The sequence below is a fragment of the Felis catus genome, chromosome F1, assembly GCF_018350175.1.
Source record: "Felis catus isolate Fca126 chromosome F1, F.catus_Fca126_mat1.0, whole genome shotgun sequence".
NCBI classification, from domain to species: Eukaryota; Metazoa; Chordata; class Mammalia; order Carnivora; family Felidae; genus Felis; species Felis catus.
Window position 1 is genome coordinate 53,536,468 of NC_058384.1, and position 17,825 is coordinate 53,554,292.

Below are 17,825 nucleotides of genomic sequence, written 5' to 3' on the forward strand. Positions count from 1 at the left end.
GGGAATTGATGAGTTTCCTGGAGGAAGAATGTAGGAAAAAAGAAAGAGAATGAAAGATTCCAGGTCTAAATCCTGAGGTTCTACAAAATGTAGAGACAAGCTTCAGAAGGAGTAAGGACACCAAAAAAAGGGGGGCTGAGAATCCGGTTGGAAAATGGAAGAGTCATTGAAGCAAAGAAATATTTCAATAAATGATGAGAAATCTACTGTGTAAAATGATGTTGAGCAGTCAAGACCAGGATTGTAAAGGGTCCTTTAGCTAGGTAAATATGGAAGTTGTTGGTGTCCTCTGCAAGGCAAGTGAGCAGAAGCCACATAAAGTGAAGAAATAAATGGGTACAACATCCATAAATACTTCTTGGTAAAAGCAAGTTTGAGAAGAGAGAGGGAGCCATAGCTGGAAAGGAATTTAAATAAAAGGAAGGCTTTTAATAATGGGTTTAAGGCTGCTTGCTTATGTTTAACAACAGGAGTTGATAGATTTTGAATGATTCTGGGAAAAATCCATCTGGGCACTGGTTCTCCAACTTTGGCACATCAGAGTCAGGTAAGGGGGGCTTATGAAAACCAAGGATTGCCGAGCTCTGCCTCCAGAGTTGCTGAGTGAGCACGTGTGGGAAGCCTGGAGAAGTTGCATTCATAACAAAGTCCCAGGTGATGCTGCCGATGTTAGTCCTGGGGCCACACTTTGTGAATCACTATAGTGAAGAGAGGTTATAAATATGACTGAGAGGAAGAGAAGCTACCAGTCACATCTCTGAAAAGGCAGTAAGAATTGGGGTCCAGAGGACTTCTGAAGATTTTATCTCTGAGGGGATAAGGAAAGCTTGGTAAAAACAGAAAAGAAAAAAAAGAGAGAGAAAAGTAAAAAATAAAGGTAATACTAACGTCAAATGCCTAGATTACGCCAAAAACAGTTTTAAGTGTTCTGGCAAACATTAATGCATTTAACCCCTAATAACAACACTATTGCTCAGAAAAATGCAATTAATATATATGTTTGCTAGTAAGATAGTGACAGAAATCCTATATGATAGATTCTGTTTCTTCTCTGGTGTCTATGATAATCTAATACATAAGCCCCTCAGCTGAGTGGGAAGAGGAAGGGAGGTTAGCATTTAGATTGTTTGGAAAAATCGAAAATATTTAATGAGAATAGAAGAAGGAGCTTATTATAGAAATATAGTAGGATTGGCATCATTACTGAGTGCCCATTTGAAAATGAGGACCAAGAATTTGTAGTGACAAACTGCTCATTTTGTTGTTGTTGTTTGTTTTTTGCTCCCACCCCCACCCCCACCCCAGCCCACTTAGCCTTAATGTGCAACCTGGGCAAAGGCAATCTACGGGCTTAATCGGGTTGGATTTTACCAGGTAGGTAAAGTAGGAAAAAAGGAACTAGAAGATGTGAAGTTGTGCATAATTGCTCACGTATTTGGGTTGTAGTTTCTAAAAAATCTAAAGAAGGAAGTAAAAGGCTAGAAGAGGGTTACCAACAGATATTGAAAGATAATTTAAGTGACTCTGAAATCCATATCATTTTTCAAGCTGGAAAATTCTTTGACAGAGGAGACATTTTTTTCTATCAAATTTGTTGATGCGTTTTACTTTTTTTGGCCAAAGGCTGAAATTTGACGTTCCATTTAAATGTGCTTTAACATTTCACGAAGCTAAAAACTGCTGTCTTACTACATGTGCACGCATTTGAGTACGGCGCACGCGTGTGATGTGTACGAGCACTTTCCCCTCCAATCGTTCTGCGTGGCATAGTGCCCTGTGAGTAATTGATTCACTGGTTTGCCAGTCAAACTGCTGGTGCTCTCATCCTCCTCTACCTTGACATAATTAGGTTTAATCAACAATTTTCCAATAAATAATGGTGCTGTGAACTTTGGCTAGTCCCAAAGAGTAAATTTTTGCACGGTGAGATAGGTAAGCTGGTTCCATATGTATACATAAGACATCTAAATGATGTCTATGGAGTGTTTAAGGACTAGAGCCCCCTGTGACCTTATCTTTTAGAGAGGACAGGATATCAACCTTGTGATGAAGCTATCCATAAGAGCCCATAAACATTGTCAGATTATCCTCCTCATCCTAGGTAGATATAAGCTTCCATTTCATTAGATGGTTCTTGCTGCTTGTAACCAGGAAAAATATACGAATAACTCATGTTTTGGGGGAAAATTCTTGAATAATGTTATTAAAAATCAAAACAAAAAGAAAATTAATAAAATCTACTCCCTACGGAATCACCCTTACCTGTGAGGGTGCTGGTATTAACAAACTCGGAACTGGCAGCGGGCATGCGGGGTGAACGGGGGTCATCCTCACTGTAGGCCCGCAGAATGTACTTCTCAATTACACCTCTAACCACAAAAGGTTCATCCCAGGTCACCTCAGTGCTATATCCGTTTATGCTGCGGACTCTTGAGGGAGTTGGCACACTCTGTGGAGCTGTGAAAGAATAAAAGAGAAAACAGAGAAATGGCCATTCTGAGAAGACTGTCGCGCCTATTCTTCACTTTTAATGGCTGCAGTAAATCAGACTCAACCATTAGCATAAATACAATTTATTAGAGTTGTAACTTTTCAGCATTGATTTAATATGACTGCACATCTTGAGCCATTCAGTTTAAGCGATATTTCAAAACCATCAAAACTCCATCGACATAACATTCTTTCGAGGGTAGTCCAGGTTTTCCAAAAACATTTAATGTACCAGACATGTTTTAAACATCACTCATAAAGAAGGAGGTGGATGGTAGGCAGATAACAAGTTCAAACAATATAATGATGTACCCCTTTGAAGCAAGATAATTAGACTGTTATTATACATCGTGGTTTGACACTTTTATATCTTCAATGTATTAGCCAAAAAATATCACAAATGTGATTGTATTGTACTTGGATGTCTGATCTAATTTTCCACATTCAATTGTTTTTCAAATTAATTTTGAAATAGCAAAATTCTATCAGACACGATATACAGGATACATTCCTAATTGCATTTTAGGGGGTAGAGGAGCTGGCACCCTTGAGATTATACAAAATCATTTTCAGAATGTTCAAAGTGTTTTCTTCCAAGTATCTCAAAAAAAAAAAAAAAACAAGGAACACAAAATGGGGATGTTTAAAGGAACTGCAACACCGCACTCACAAGCTGGGTTCCCTAACTTTAGAAATCCATAACCTTTAACTATTTATTAGCTATTTTTCCAGTTCTGATCAGTAACAACTTCATCACTGATGAAAAAACTGCTCTGGGAACACTGAGAAAAAACCCAAGGAACTCCATGGCAGGATGATGGATGAGAGGCCCGCTCTAGCTGCCCGTGGACTCCTGAGCCCTGTCGATGGAGGATCATTCTGGTTTTCCCACATCAAATATCCTCCCTCTCTGACTTTCCTGTTCAGACCAATAAAACAGGACAGCTTCAAGGGAAACAGCTTCAAGGGAGAGAAGCACAGAGGTGGAGAACCACTGTCTGTGCAGTTAAAACACCACGGGCACCTATAGAAAACACACAGGCCACACAATCAACATGCAAGCAAAGGGACAACGGGAGTGATGTTGATTTTATTAGTTCTGAAATGTGGTACAGGGCAAAGTACGGTGCCGTCTAACAGATGGCCTTCTCATAAGGGACAGAGCAAAACTGACTCAAAAATAATTAAATAGTGCAATTATTCTCCAACCCTTGGGAGCATGTAGCTGCTCAGTGTTGTGGTCAGATTATAAATATGAATTTATAGCATAAGACTTTGTGGTCAGATCATTGCTATAAATTCAGAGCTCTATTTGCATGCTCTCTCTGTGGTACTCAAAATGGGCACTATTATGCCATGTAAGCAATGCACTTTCTAGATACCTATTTACGTTGCTGACTTAGACTGAATGCCGGCTTTAGAGTGTATTTGTTAACAAAGCAGAGGAGGTGAACTAGGGGCAGAGGACAGGCCAGTAACAAATGAATATTTTATATCAGAGCTTTCTCCAAGCTCTGAAGTTGAAAAGGATTTTAAGAGACTATTCGGCTCATTGTCTTGCCTATAAATAGATGATAATTTAAATCACCTTGGAAAAGTGTCAGGTTGTCCTCTTCTGGAAAATCTGTAGGCAAAGAGCTTTGAAAATTATTCTTAGTAGCCCATCTCAGTATTTAGTTATCCTAGACTAAGAAGATTTCTCAAAAGGTGTCTGGGTTAGTAGCCCATGGTTAATAATGAGAGAACGTCTTGGTGAAAAACACACCTTTAGACAAACGGGGAGTTGTTAAGGATAAACTTCCTTCAAGAGACATAAATGGCAGTCTTACAGACATTTATTTGACTCTCTGACCAATATTTGACTCAAAATGGTAAAAACCTACTGCCTCGCAAAACTTTTTGCAATGAATGCCTTCCTGTGATGGTATCATGTGAAAAGACGTTGTGGTCACTGTGAGAAGTACAAAGCACTTATAAGTCGGTTGTCTGAGATTTGATCTAATATATTCTATCTTCTGGGGTTTTTTTCCCCCCTCTAACTCAAACAATTTGGACCCATCAGCAGTTTCTACCCTGGGAGAGTCATTCTAAGATCCTAATAGTCACCACCATGGCAAACATCTGTCATGATGTGATAAAAGACATATCTGCTTCCAAATGGGTTCGGGTTGCAAATGTACCCTCTGCGGGAGAGAGGTGAGGGGGTGCCACTCCCTCCCACCCATGGCAATTAATCCTGACGTTAGCTCCTTGGGTTCTATGCAGTCTGTAAGTTTCCTGTCCATAGATATGTCACTACAGATACAGGCCTATTAGATCCTTAAGACAACTTGAACCTCCTCCCTTCTGCATCGGAAGAGGAAAGAATCAAGCCTGAGCAAACACTTACTAAATGACTGAAAAATCAAAAGCACTGACCTCCTAAGCATCTTAGCCATTGACATTTGTAAACCAAGGCATGTTCTTTCATAAGATTACAAACATACTACTTGCTTCAGGATAATAGTCTCTTCTTTTTCTTTTTTTTTAATTTTTTTTAACGTTTATTTATTTTTGAGACACAGAGAGACAGAGCATGAACGGGGGAGGGGCAGAGAGAGAGGGAGACACAGAATCTGAAACAGGCTCCAGGCTCTGAGGTCAGCACAGAACCCGACGCGGGGCTCGAACTCACGGACCACGAGATCATGACCTGAGCCGAAGTCGGACGCTTAACCGACTGAGCCACGCAGGCGCCCCTCTTCTTTTTCTTACATGCACAAACATGTATGCACAGAGATGTGCATGCGTGTGCACATACACATTTTAACATAAAATTTACCTGCTCCTGTTGTACGTCCCCGACTCCAATCACTGTACACAGAACCTCCTTCGTGAGAGGCTATCACTCGATACAGGTATTCTTAAATGGAAATAAGAAGTAGACACATGAAAATATTACTCATCTGGACCAGTAGTGGGCTGGCAGGGAGGGAAGAGGCGACAAGTGGGAGACATGTAACGTTTAATTTAGAGCACGTCCACATTACCTGTAAAAGGCTGGAGACCACTATCGTAAACACTCCGCTCTTTTCCCTGGTAAACCAGGATGGAGTCATTTCCCCTGCAGTTACCAACGCTGTCAGTTGATAGGCATCCATCCAGATTGACTCTGACAGCACCGCTGGACACAGATGCCAAGTTAACGACAGCACCCCGTGCAAATTTAACATCCTTCACGCAACCACCGAAACCTAGCAAATAGTAAGGGATTAATATCACATAAAAGGCTTGAGTCATTAATTACCAATCATTTCTGTCCTCTGCAGGATTACGTTTTGATGAGGTGTGGGGGTTGCTGTAGATACAATTTTTTAAACTTTTGAGTCTCATTTGGGAAATCCTTTATGCCTCCTTCTGCTTTTTACCAGGCTAAGTTGTCACGAGGAAGTATTTATATTTATCTTGAAAAAATATATAAGCTGCTAATTATAACTGAATATATTCAATTGAAAGTATTTCTTATACTTCTTTAGGCCCACATTTTCTCATTCTCTTTATTCTTTTGAAATAAAATTTTGGCAATTAGACCTTATGGTAGAGGGCTAGCCACATGTCCCTCAATTCTGGAAAATTCAGTTACATATATAAGGCACTGTTTAAGCAACAAAAGCAGTATTTGAAGGAGCACAATTATTTTAACAAGCTCACTGGGGGAAAATACCCTTTGAGGATTGTTAGGCAAGATAGCAAGAGGGAGAATACCGTTTCAGTATATTCTGAAATGCTAAGATATTGGTATGAATTCTGTTAGAATCTTTCCAGAGTTAGAGAACTAAATCCCAGTTACAGCATACAGAGGAGCTATTACTATGCTCTACTATCGTCACAGCGTTCCACAATTTTGACTACACACAATGGTCACCGCTTTTATATTCACGTTAGCACCACAGAGAGCAAATTCAGCTCTGGCAACAGCAACATCCAGAGGTTTCTCGGAATATGTGTTCTACCCAGTTGACTCTCTGTGTTGATAGCAGACAGCCCGATCTGAGGCTCGAACTCATGAACCGTGAGATCATGACCTGAGCCAAAGTCAGACGCTTAACCAAATGAGCCACCCAGGTACCCCACTACCCAGTTGACTTTAGAACGACCACAGTGCAGTGTAGTTCTGTGAAGTTTAACAGGAAATGTGGAAGGAACAGATTAGGAGTATGCACTGGTTTTTTTGTTAGAGAACCATAGGGCATCCAGTCAGCTAGGGAGTAGCAATGGCTTTGAATTACATGCTATTTTGTGTAAATAGAGATCAGCTCAATAAGTTTGCCAGCATTCTGCACAGAAAACTGCACAAAACTGTAAAAGAAGGGATGAACAGACTGGGTTGGAGATAGCACACACTGACTCTTACTGAACAAAATACTGTCAAGTTTGAAGGGCCCCAAACACATGCTTAGCTCTTTTCAAGATTAAAGCACATCAGCAGGAAGAGAAAATAAAACATAATGCAACGCCTAACAGTAAAATAAGCTAATAGTAACAATGACCATATTGTTCTCTTCAGCATTTATATGATGTCTTATTATGTCTTCTAACACATTAAGTTGCAGCCTATTTCCTTTTAAATGCCTTTGCTATTATTCACGTTCCTTTCGGCCCCACTGATCAATACCACTAGTCTATCTTGAACACACAGTAGACACTCCATAAGTTGGGTGAATGGAAATGAAAGCAATGAAGTTCAATATAAAAGCATCTGCTTGAAAATTCAGAAGTTAAGAATTCTGATTTCTCTACCAGCAGTGATTTTCTGATGGCTTATAGCTCAGTTACCTAACTTCTCTCTACGCCGGTTTCCCTAACAACAAAATGCAAACAGTGGAAAGGCAGCTCTGGTAAACATCGAAATGCTGTTATCAGAAAAGTCCCATTATTGTTTAAAGGGCACAGAGTTTCAGTTTTACAAGATGGACAATGTGCTGGAGACGGATGATGGCGGTTGCACAACGTAAATATACTCAATGCTGAACTGTGCGCTAAATGGCTAAGATGGTAACATTTATGTATATTTTACAATTTAACGAATCAAGAATAAAAAAAGAAATGTCTTAAAAAATCATTCATGGTGGGGCACCTGGGTGACTCAGTTGTTTAATGGTCTGACTTCAGCTAAGGTCATGATCTCTTGGCCCATGAGCTCGGGCCTCACATCAGGCTCTGTGCTGACAGCTCAGAGCCTGGAGTCTGCTTCCGATTCTGTGTTTCCTTCTCTGTCTGCCCCTCTCCCACTAGTGCTCGCTCTCTCTCTCTCTCTCTCTCTCTCTCTCTCTCTTTCTCAAAAATAAACATTAAAACAATTTTTTATTAAAAAAAATTAATTCATGGAATGGAATTTTAAAATTTGGGAAAGGCCATCGAGGTAGTCTTCCTTCATTCTGGAGATAAGGAAAAAGGTCCAGAGAGTATTGGATGAAGTTTCTAAGTATTAATCCTCCTTAGGAAGTGGTATGCGGGCCTCAGGCCTTGGAGGTGAAGGAACCTGAGTTCTAGTGTGCGGTCCTCACCATGCTATGTAAGAACAGACAGACAGTTTTGCCAAATCAAGTCACAGTTCTTTCAACTCTGTACCATCAGAACAATTTCCACCAGAAATATTCTTCAACTACCTTCAAAATATAATTGGGATGTTAGGATAGAAAGAGGGGAAAGGGCCTAGCAGTGGGAGGAAAGGAGATGCCTCCTTTGCTTGCTTTTGAGAATCAGAAATGACTCCCCACCCCCAGGCCTCCAAATAACTAAAAGGTGGCCCAGAATTCTACACTGACAAATCACCACCCAACACAGAGGCACTTGGGCTGGTAGGAAGGCCTTGGCAGAGCTGAATTTGCTCTCTGTCATGCTAACGTGAATATAAAAGTGGTGACCACTGTGTATAGTCAGAACTATGGAACTCAGTGAAAATGGCAGAGCATAGTAATAGCTCCTCTGTGTGCATTCAGCCCCTACTCCTCCCTTCTCCACACAGGTCTTTGGGTAGAGCATAACCTGTGATATCATGTGCCATGGCCCTGTCGCCCCCAACCTGGAGGTAAGTGATAGTCCCAAGTGGTAGTTCTAAGATAAATGCCCATGCTCTGAAGTGATACATCTTCAGCAAATTAGGCTGCCCAGCATTTCCATACCACAGAGGAAAGTTAATTTGCATTTGATTCAAAGGAAGATTACAACATTAATGGACAAGAAAAAAAATAGCGCTAATATGACCACAAAATAGAGCCTCTGCAAAAAGGTGCTAATTGAGAAGCGCAGAACACTTTTAAGACCATTTGAGAGTGGATTAAAAAAAATACAGTAAGTGAACATGATTAATTTTAATTGCAATTTACTACATACAGGCAGCACCCCCATATGGTGAATATTCTCCTGATCACTATATAAAACATGCAGTTACTTATATAGATCAGTATCACTCAAAGCATCTGAGACAGAATCTTTGGGAATAGGGCCATAAAATCTGCATTTTTAATAACCTTTCCAGGAGATTCCGATGTATCTTGAATAGTAATAATAATAACAGCTAATTTTATTGAGTTCTTACTATGTTCCAGCTACTATACTTCAATATTTTATCAGTGGCTTGAGAACCACTGATATGTATGATACTGCAATGATAAAAATTTAGTATTACCCATAAATAAAATATCTTTCAGTATCAGAGACTTAGTCATAGTGCAGATTAAATTATCCCCTTTGGGTTTTTATGTTGATGTGTTAAGCTTCTATCATGATTGTCTTACAATTCCAGTTAAAATTTGGCTAACGCCATGTCTCTATGCCCATCATAGTAATGGGTTTTTGTGTACTTTGAAAAGTATAAGGCCACAGATGCAGGGGATTTGTTTCCTAGATGTAAGTAGGATCAAGTAATCTGGCTCATCTAAAGGGTTTTCAAGCTCTTTCTAACCTCAGAAACCTGAAAACCAGGAGAAGCCCTTATATGAATGTAATATTTTTAGCTGCTGTTACATCTTAAGTGCCTGGAAAATGTCATTACTGTCTTACACCCCAGATATTCATTAACTCCTTACTAGTACCCTTCTAAAAGTCTCCTTAGAGCTCGCCATATATTTTCTATTCAAAGGCATTTAAATCTTTATGTACTTACCAAATAGGCAAAGACTGCTTCATGGAAACTTTAACCATTCACAGTACATAGATTTTGAAATATGTAGAGAACATTTTCTACATGGGAGCATGCTTAGTCACAAACTAGAAGTTTCTGTGCTTTCCCCAATTTATAGCAAAGGAATAGTGGCCAATGACCATAAAAGGGAATCCTTGATTATAATAAGGAGAGTGGATTTTGACACCAGGCTGGCCTGAGACAGAAAGGCTCGCTATCTGCTTACTAACCATGTGACCTTGGGCAAGTTACTTTGTTCTTTAGTTTCCTCATCTGTAAAACGGGGGTATAAATAATAATATCTAAGTCATGGGCTTGTTAGGAAGAGATGGCCCACTTAGTTTCATGTAAAGCTTTCAGAACCATGCCTAGCACACAGAATGCACTCAGCTACTGGTAGCCTTTTCTGTATTAAAAATTTCTCTGATTATGTTCAAATTCCTTTTATGAGTTAAATGCTTGCTTTAGTTATAAGTCATGCACTCATGCACTTTTTCTTTCATTCAGGTAATTAATAATAAATGAAATATATATTTTTCACCAGCATGTTTAAAATTCAACTAAACCCACCCTTTCATGTGCTTTGCTATGGGGGAGCTCCATGGAAATGCAGAGAGACAATTAGCAGTTATGTCAGAAAAAAACCCCAGTAAAATTTAATGCCATTTTTCTTAGCTGTGCCCACCAACCTAGTTTATTTTTTTAATCTATGAATACAGATAATGGTCAGTATTTGAAAGAACCAGAGCCTCATGTGTTTTCTTTGAAAACACACGAGGAAATATATATATAAATTATAATTGTATATGTTAAAAACAAGTTAGAATAAATATATTGATTATAAATAGGTATGAGGGCACACTCTTAAGGGCAACATACAAAACTATCTGAAAAAAATGTTCTGTGATTTTAAAATTTTTTAGGTTTAATTTATTTTTAGAAGGAGCACGTATGTGAGTGGGAGAGAGGCAGAGAGAGAGGGGAAGAGAGAATCCCAAGCAGACTCCGTGCTGTCAGCGCAGGGCCTGATGCAGGGCTCTATCCCACCAACTGTGAGATCATGACCTGAGCCAAAATCAAAAGTCAAACATTTAGCCAACTTAGCCATGCGGGTACCACTGTGATTTTTTTTTTTTTTTTTAAGCTTAAAATTCTTCAAAAAAGGGATGGGTAGGTATTGCTCTCGGCCTGATTCTGTTGTTGTATCTTAAAACATGAACCCACCAAAACCTGCTGTATTTATACCAGGGCTGTATTTATTTGGGAATTCTTTCAGATGGACTTTACCTTGTTCTAGACTCAGATATTTAAAAGAGTCGTGCAGCTCCTGTGGGGTTCCTCCCACATAGACCAGGGAATTCACCATCAGTGGCTGGGCTCTGGACTGTGATGCACGCTCCCTCAGTTCATTCATGCTTGCTGTTAAGATGGAACCTTTCTTTTTAATAATCACTTTATTCCACTTCCCATCACAATAGGACAGTCCCAGCCATAGATCCACTTGTGTAAAGGTAAGACTGGTATTTAACCGGAAGCTCAATATTCCACTCTTCAGTTCCATCTGTATTTCACATTAAAAAAGAAAATAGGCATATAAAAAGACTGCAGAATGGCAGTTTGGGAGAGAGCAGAAGGTCAATTTCTTGTAGAAAAGCAACAAATTTCCCTGAAAGCACTCTATAAAAATGTTCCACTTTATTCTAAGCAGGACTGGAGTAACATATAATGGAGTACTCTGCAAGCTTATAATTGACATGAAGATTGTTGTATTAAGTCAAATCCATACCCATTAATGATCATACAATGTGATATGATACTATGTAGGCAAAAAATTTTATTATTATTATTGTTTGCTGCAACATAGGTAAAAGATTCAACCCTAGCATAAGTAACTGAATGACTGAAGAGAATAGTTTGAACTATGACACTATTTTTACTTGAGTTTTTAGAAAATGAGAAAATACTACTTCATATATCAACTTAATTTGGGGGAAAAATATGACAAGACAATAAGAAAATGAAATGTCAAGCCTGATTAAGCTTATTTTAACTGGTTGGTGAACTCAATTTCAAATTTGTAAGATGGATTTTTATTCAATATTTCATTTTTATTATTCTAAATCTCTAACTAACATAATTGCTTCTATGTGTATTCTTTTAGATTAGGTGCCATTTTCTAATATGAATACATTTTACCCAAATTTTCATGGTAAAGGAAATGCCTCCATATGTTTTCCTTCAAAATGTTACATGACAATTATTTTATCTACTATGTTTTTATTTTGCTAGAACTCCCATCAGCAAAAATAGGATACTTAAAAATTTGAGATCAATCATGTCAAATGAAATTCAGTAATTCCAGATAAAAATTACTTTTTCTATGTAAATTCATCTTTGTGAAGTACATTGGATAAGCAGTCATTTATCCATTCATTCAATAAATATTGAGTCCCCCACCATGTTCTATGAACCTGTTCCCAAGAATCACATTTTCCCACAGCAAACATCTGGGGTAATACTATAACCAAGAGAAGAATAGGGTACAATGACAGCAAAGAAAGGATATACATTTTGTTCCTTGGGAACTGGAAAAGGTTTAAATTAATATTTTTGGAAGTATGTAAGATTCATGGAGAATCCTTCAACACAGGGAGATTAACATGTCCAATGGCATGAGGACATGTATGAGCTCATTAGGTTTAGAAAAAAAGACTAAATTAGGTAAGACAAAAGATACACAGATGGGGGGGGGGCATGGGTTAGAAAGAGTCTTGCCAGATATGTAGAAACAAGGTTTTGGAGGATTTTGAGTCATATGGAAAAATATTCATCTTTTTCTTGTCTACCTGCCTCCAAAAGGCTATATTCTTTCCACTATTATCTTGTGCTAAAAGTCTACCCTTTAGGTCATAGGAAGTTCATACTGGAAATGAAAGCTAGACTGGAATTGGAGAAACCTATTAGAGAATCACTACAGTGGTGAGAAAAATGACAAGAACCATTGAAATAAAGATAACAATGGTGAAGACAGTGACAACTCAGTCAAAGAGGTATTTTTAAAAGCAACTCAGCTTTTTAAGTCTCAGCAGGACATGGCAAACAGCTGAATGTGTTAAATGAATGAAGAGTAAGTCAAAGATATCCATGCTCTTTCTTGTTTGGGTGTGTTTTACCACCATCACAATATGGAAAGCACTAGAAAGAAAGACTTGGTATTATCATTGTCAGTGAGGAATGAGGTCAATTTTAAACACACTGAGTTTGAAATGTCTATAAAACATTCAGAAGAAACTTTTTTTGAGGCAGTTGAACATAAAGATAGGCCAGTAAAATAGACAAGGTTTATGAAAGGATAAGTGAGATCATCCAGTTAGTATCAAAGCAAGAGTCCTCAGCAAGACCAACATTTTAAGGGGAAGGCAGAGTAGATGTAATTCTATAAGTCAACAACAATCTTCTTGGAGAAGCCAAGGATTTAATGAAAATCAAGAGCAACTAGTATTTTGGAAAGTCGGTAGGGAAGAATATTTTAAGAAAAAAAAAAGATGACAGTGGAAGATCAAGTAAATAAAGACTGACAAATTATCTCGTAGACTAGAAAATGCAGGGGTCACTGGCAAGTTTGAAAACTCTGCAGTGGAATGTGGTAGGGCTAGGAACCATATTTACAGTATTTGAGGACTAAGGTATGATATAAAAATAAGTGGAAATAACCAGAGTAGTTACTTTCAATGCAATAGGCTCTGAAGGGAAGGGAAATACAACAGAGGAGTTTTCCAAGTCAAAAGGAAAACTATTTAAGATAAATGAGGCTCAACCATTTTATATATAGAGGGAGAAGAGCCGATGTGGAAGGAACACTGGAACTTAACAAAAGAGAACATTTGTAGCACAAGCTCTTGCAGGAGAAGGGATAGAATCTAGAATAAAGGTAGAAATATTAACTTTGGTTGGAATCATAGTAATTATATATTTGTCCTCTTGAGTCAGGAGAGAGTGAAACCCAGACTTGGCTCATAAAAACAAAAGTTGTAAGTTGAAAATTTGGAAGATGAGGAGATTATGTTTCTTTCCATTATAAGAATGAGACTATCTGAAGACATTCAGGTTGTGGTGTTTTCCAGTCCTGACATTCTTTTTCTTTCATGTTCTACATTTAATCTATGAGCAAATCCTATAAACAATAAATAGTGTCAAATGAAAGAATTAGGACCCTCAAGACTCAGTGTGTCACCAGTCTTCATACCTGTATTAGTTCTCCTGTGGTGTTCAGTAAACTGGCTATTGAAACTGAAGAGCTAGGGGGCTAAACTGATTGACTCAGAGTTGTGGAATTGAAGACACAAGTTGCGGGTGTTGTCAGAAAAAATGGTTGAAAAGCTGCATTATGGTGTCTAAGGAACAGAGCACGTAAGTTAAACAGAAAGTGGTCTAATAGCCAATGGTCTCAATGTCTTTGTGAACTCAATAAGAGAGAACGAGAGCTCAAAGAGTAGAAATGTTATATTTTGAGATTTAAGAGTTTAGCAGTAAAAACTTTCTGAGTTAATCAAGTTCCCCGGATAGCCATGTATGTTGAAGCTACTTAGGATAACAGGAAAAATCTTATTGAGGAATAAACTGTGAGAAGCCTAGGTTCTCAGATACAGAGGAGAAGAATGTGAGTTCTGTGAATGTCTGCTTCCTTTATAGCTGTATTGGAAGTGCTAAAGAAAGCCTAACACAGAGCAGACATTCCATATATATTGGCCTAAATGTTTTGATTAAGATTTATTTCATTAAAGCTTAAAATTAACATTATTCAATAAGGTGGGGATTCATTACATTTCCAAAGTCTGTGAACGGAGGAAGATGGAGGGCTGGATGTGGGTATACCAGGATGTGTGAGCCTCCAAGAGAGGCAAGTGCTCCTTGAGAGGAAAGGCCAAATGATAAACACCTCTGCATTCTCTCCAAGATTTATGCACAGATAGATGTTTAAGGAATGCTTAGAGTCACCATAACATGAATTCATTCACATGTTCAGTCACTCATTCATCCAATAATATTTATCAAATACTTAATAATTGCAAGAGTTAGGCACTGAAGGGGCACCTGGGTGGCTCAGTTGGTTAAGCATCTGACTTCGGCTCAGCTCATGATCTCACAGTTCGTGAATTTGAGCTCCTCTTCGGGCTCTGTGCTGACAGCTCAGAGCCTAGAGCCTGCTTCAGATTCTGTGTCTCCCTCTCTTTCTGCCCTTTCTCAACTTATGCTCTGTCTCTTTCTCAAAAATAAACATTAAAAAAATTAAAAAATTAAAAAATAAAAACAAAAAAAAAAGAGTTAGGCACTGAAGACAGAACTATAAAGAAGACACAAAATTCCTGTGTTAAGAAAGATTACATTTCAGGGGTGCCTAGGTGGCTCAGTCGGTTAAGCATCCAACTTCGGTCCACGTCATTATCTCACGGTTCCTGGGTTTGAGCCCCAAGTCAGGCTCTGTGCTGACACCTCAGAGCCTGAAGCCTGTTTTGGATTCTGTGTCTCCCTCTCTCTCTGCCTTTCCCTAGCTCATGCTCGCACTCTCTCTCTCTGTCAAAAATAAACTTTAAAATAAAAATAAATAAAAAATTAAAAAAATTTAAATAAGATGAAATTATAACAAATTCTATGAAGGGATATATTTCCACTTACCTGGGCAGCAAATTTGACATTATATAATCTAGGAATGAACAAAATCAATGAACTATCCTAGAATCATAAAATCACCAACACATGTGTTTTACTACTTATTTGCCTAGATATGAGCAATGAGATTAAGGTGTTCATAATTTTCCCCTGAGTCTATGTAAGTTCTTTAAAATAACTTTTTAAAAACTTACATTTTAATAACATACTTATTTTTTTTAAACTTTTTTTTAATGTTTATTTATTTTTGAGAGACAGAGACAGAGCACGAGCAGGCAAGGGGCAGAGAGAGAGGGAGACACAGAATCTGAAGCAGGCTCCTGGCTCTGAGCTGTCAGCACAGAGCCCGTCGCGGGGCTCGAACTCACGAACCACGAGATCATGACCTGAGCTGAAGTCGGCCACTTAACTGACTGAGCCACCCAGGTGCCCCCATAACATACTTATTTTTGACAATGATATCTGTCTGATTAAAGGCAAATAAAAGTAATCACACTTGCCGACTGTACTTAGAAAAATGTATGAAAATGTTCATAGCAGCCCGTTTGCCATAGCAAAAACACGGAAACAACCAGTATGTCATTGACAGAAGAGCTAAATTACACAGTCACGAAAATATATACCTACATGGAGAACATGAGTGACTCAGGAATAATGTCGAGTGCAAAAAACAATTGCCTCAAGGTAGAGTATAATGCAAGTCTTATAAATGTCAAAAACAAGAATTTTCAGGCGTTCATACATTTTGTTGAAACTGTGGCTACATGCAAGGGGATAATAAACACAAAATTCTAATTACATATTACCTCCAGAGGGGGATAGGAAAATGGGATAGGAGAGACCCTATAAGTAAATGTAAAAAATGATATTTTAATTCTTGCATTGGGTGGTAGGTTCATGTTTACTGTACTTTTATACTTTGTGTGTGTGAGTGTGTAATATGAAGCATTTATTGTATATAGTTTTTAACACCATTATATAAGAAATAACAAAGGGCATAATATTTTTCGTATGTTGGGAAACTAAGTGGGATTTTCATAATTCCTCATAACTACTCTGCTTTGCTAAAATTACAATTTTCACAGTAATAATTGTCATTTAAAATAAATCACGATCAGGGGCGCCTGGGTGGCTCAGTCGGTTAAGCGGCTGACTTCAGCTTAGGTCATGATCTCGCGGTCCGTGAGTTCGAGCCCCGCGTCGGGCTCTGTGCTGACCGCTCAGAGCCTGGAGCCTGTTTCATATTCTGTGTCTCCCTCTCTCTGACCCTCCCCCGTTCATGCTTTGTCTCTCTCTGCCTCAAAAATAAATAAACGTTAAAAAAATTAAAAAATAAAATAAAATAAATCACGATCTTAGAGCACAAAATGTTTCACAGGACTCCAAAACTAAAAATGACTTAAGGAAGGAAAACAAAAATGAATTTCAAGAGAAACCCCAATTTAGCAAAATATTAACACATGCCTTATTTATCTCAAAATTATATCTGATATTTTTAAGTAAATTTAACTAAATTTATACACATACAGCAAGAAAATCAGGTCCATCTTTGTTGTAAACAAAAAGAAGCAACCCATTCAATTGGTCAGTTCTGAACTTCAAGGAAATCTCAAAATCCATTCCACCATGAAACATGTGCGATTGAAGTTCCAGAAACCCTTTAAAGAAAAGAATATGTACATATCAGTGTGTATAAAGCAATAGTGCCAGCGTTATGAAGGTGTAACAAAGACTAGGACGAATACTGTCATTGAGTAAGTCTCTCGCAAAAGAAGATGCAAATCAATGTTGAGACATCCCCCTTGTACAGAAGTAGCAGAATGAACTTGATATACATTTTAGGAGGAAGCAATTTACTCTCTAAATCATGGATATAATTAAGACTATTATTGTTTTATATCAGAATTCACAATAAGAAATTGCATTGACTAAGAGAAATTCAGAATAATGACAGTGTTGAGAAAAGAGCAACAGAAAAGTGCACAGACTGGGATATCATTCATCTTTCTATCCTGAAGGTGGTTTAAGCAACTGAATAAGTAACCAGCTTAGTTATAAACATAGGAGGCAGAGGTGGGCTTTTATCTGAAGTACTATCCACCAGGCCACTATATTCCCTTCCATCCCCTTACCCTGGGTGATGGCCGGCAGAGACTGGGCTGGAGAGGTACGCCAGGTACACAGCTCCTCGCTTCTGCAGCAGCCTCTCGAGCAATGGCAGGGATGGCCGTGACATCCTCCAGCTCCTCCTCACTAACCTACGCACCCCATTACATAGCTGACATTTTGCTCTCGAGAATATGGTCCATCTATACCATGGGATAAATAGATATTTGTGGATTCACCCGGTAAACATAACACTTCCAAAACATCTTTCCAAGGAAAACTGCATTCTAAGTAAAACATCTGACATACCAAAAGATATTTTTGATACTACCAAATATAAACCAAGAATCGCCATGGGTAACAGAGATCTGACACACGAATATATGTCCATGAG

At 38.4% G+C, this 17,825-nt stretch overlaps 1 protein-coding gene across 2 annotated transcripts in view; it reads right to left on the reverse strand.

Moving 5' to 3' along the window:
- Window positions 1-17,825, reverse strand: part of USH2A (usherin) — a 773,795-nt gene that overhangs the window by 419,003 nt on the left and 336,967 nt on the right. For both annotated transcript variants that reach the window (XM_045048458.1, XM_045048459.1), the window contains 5 exons: window positions 16,853-16,983; window positions 10,943-11,216; window positions 5,520-5,723; window positions 5,312-5,392; window positions 2,263-2,457 (listed from right to left, as the gene is read on the reverse strand). In XM_045048458.1, the coding sequence (XP_044904393.1) occupies window positions 2,263-2,457; window positions 5,312-5,392; window positions 5,520-5,723; window positions 10,943-11,216; window positions 16,853-16,983 (885 nt within the window). The remainder of the gene's footprint in view (window positions 1-2,262; window positions 2,458-5,311; window positions 5,393-5,519; window positions 5,724-10,942; window positions 11,217-16,852; window positions 16,984-17,825) is intronic.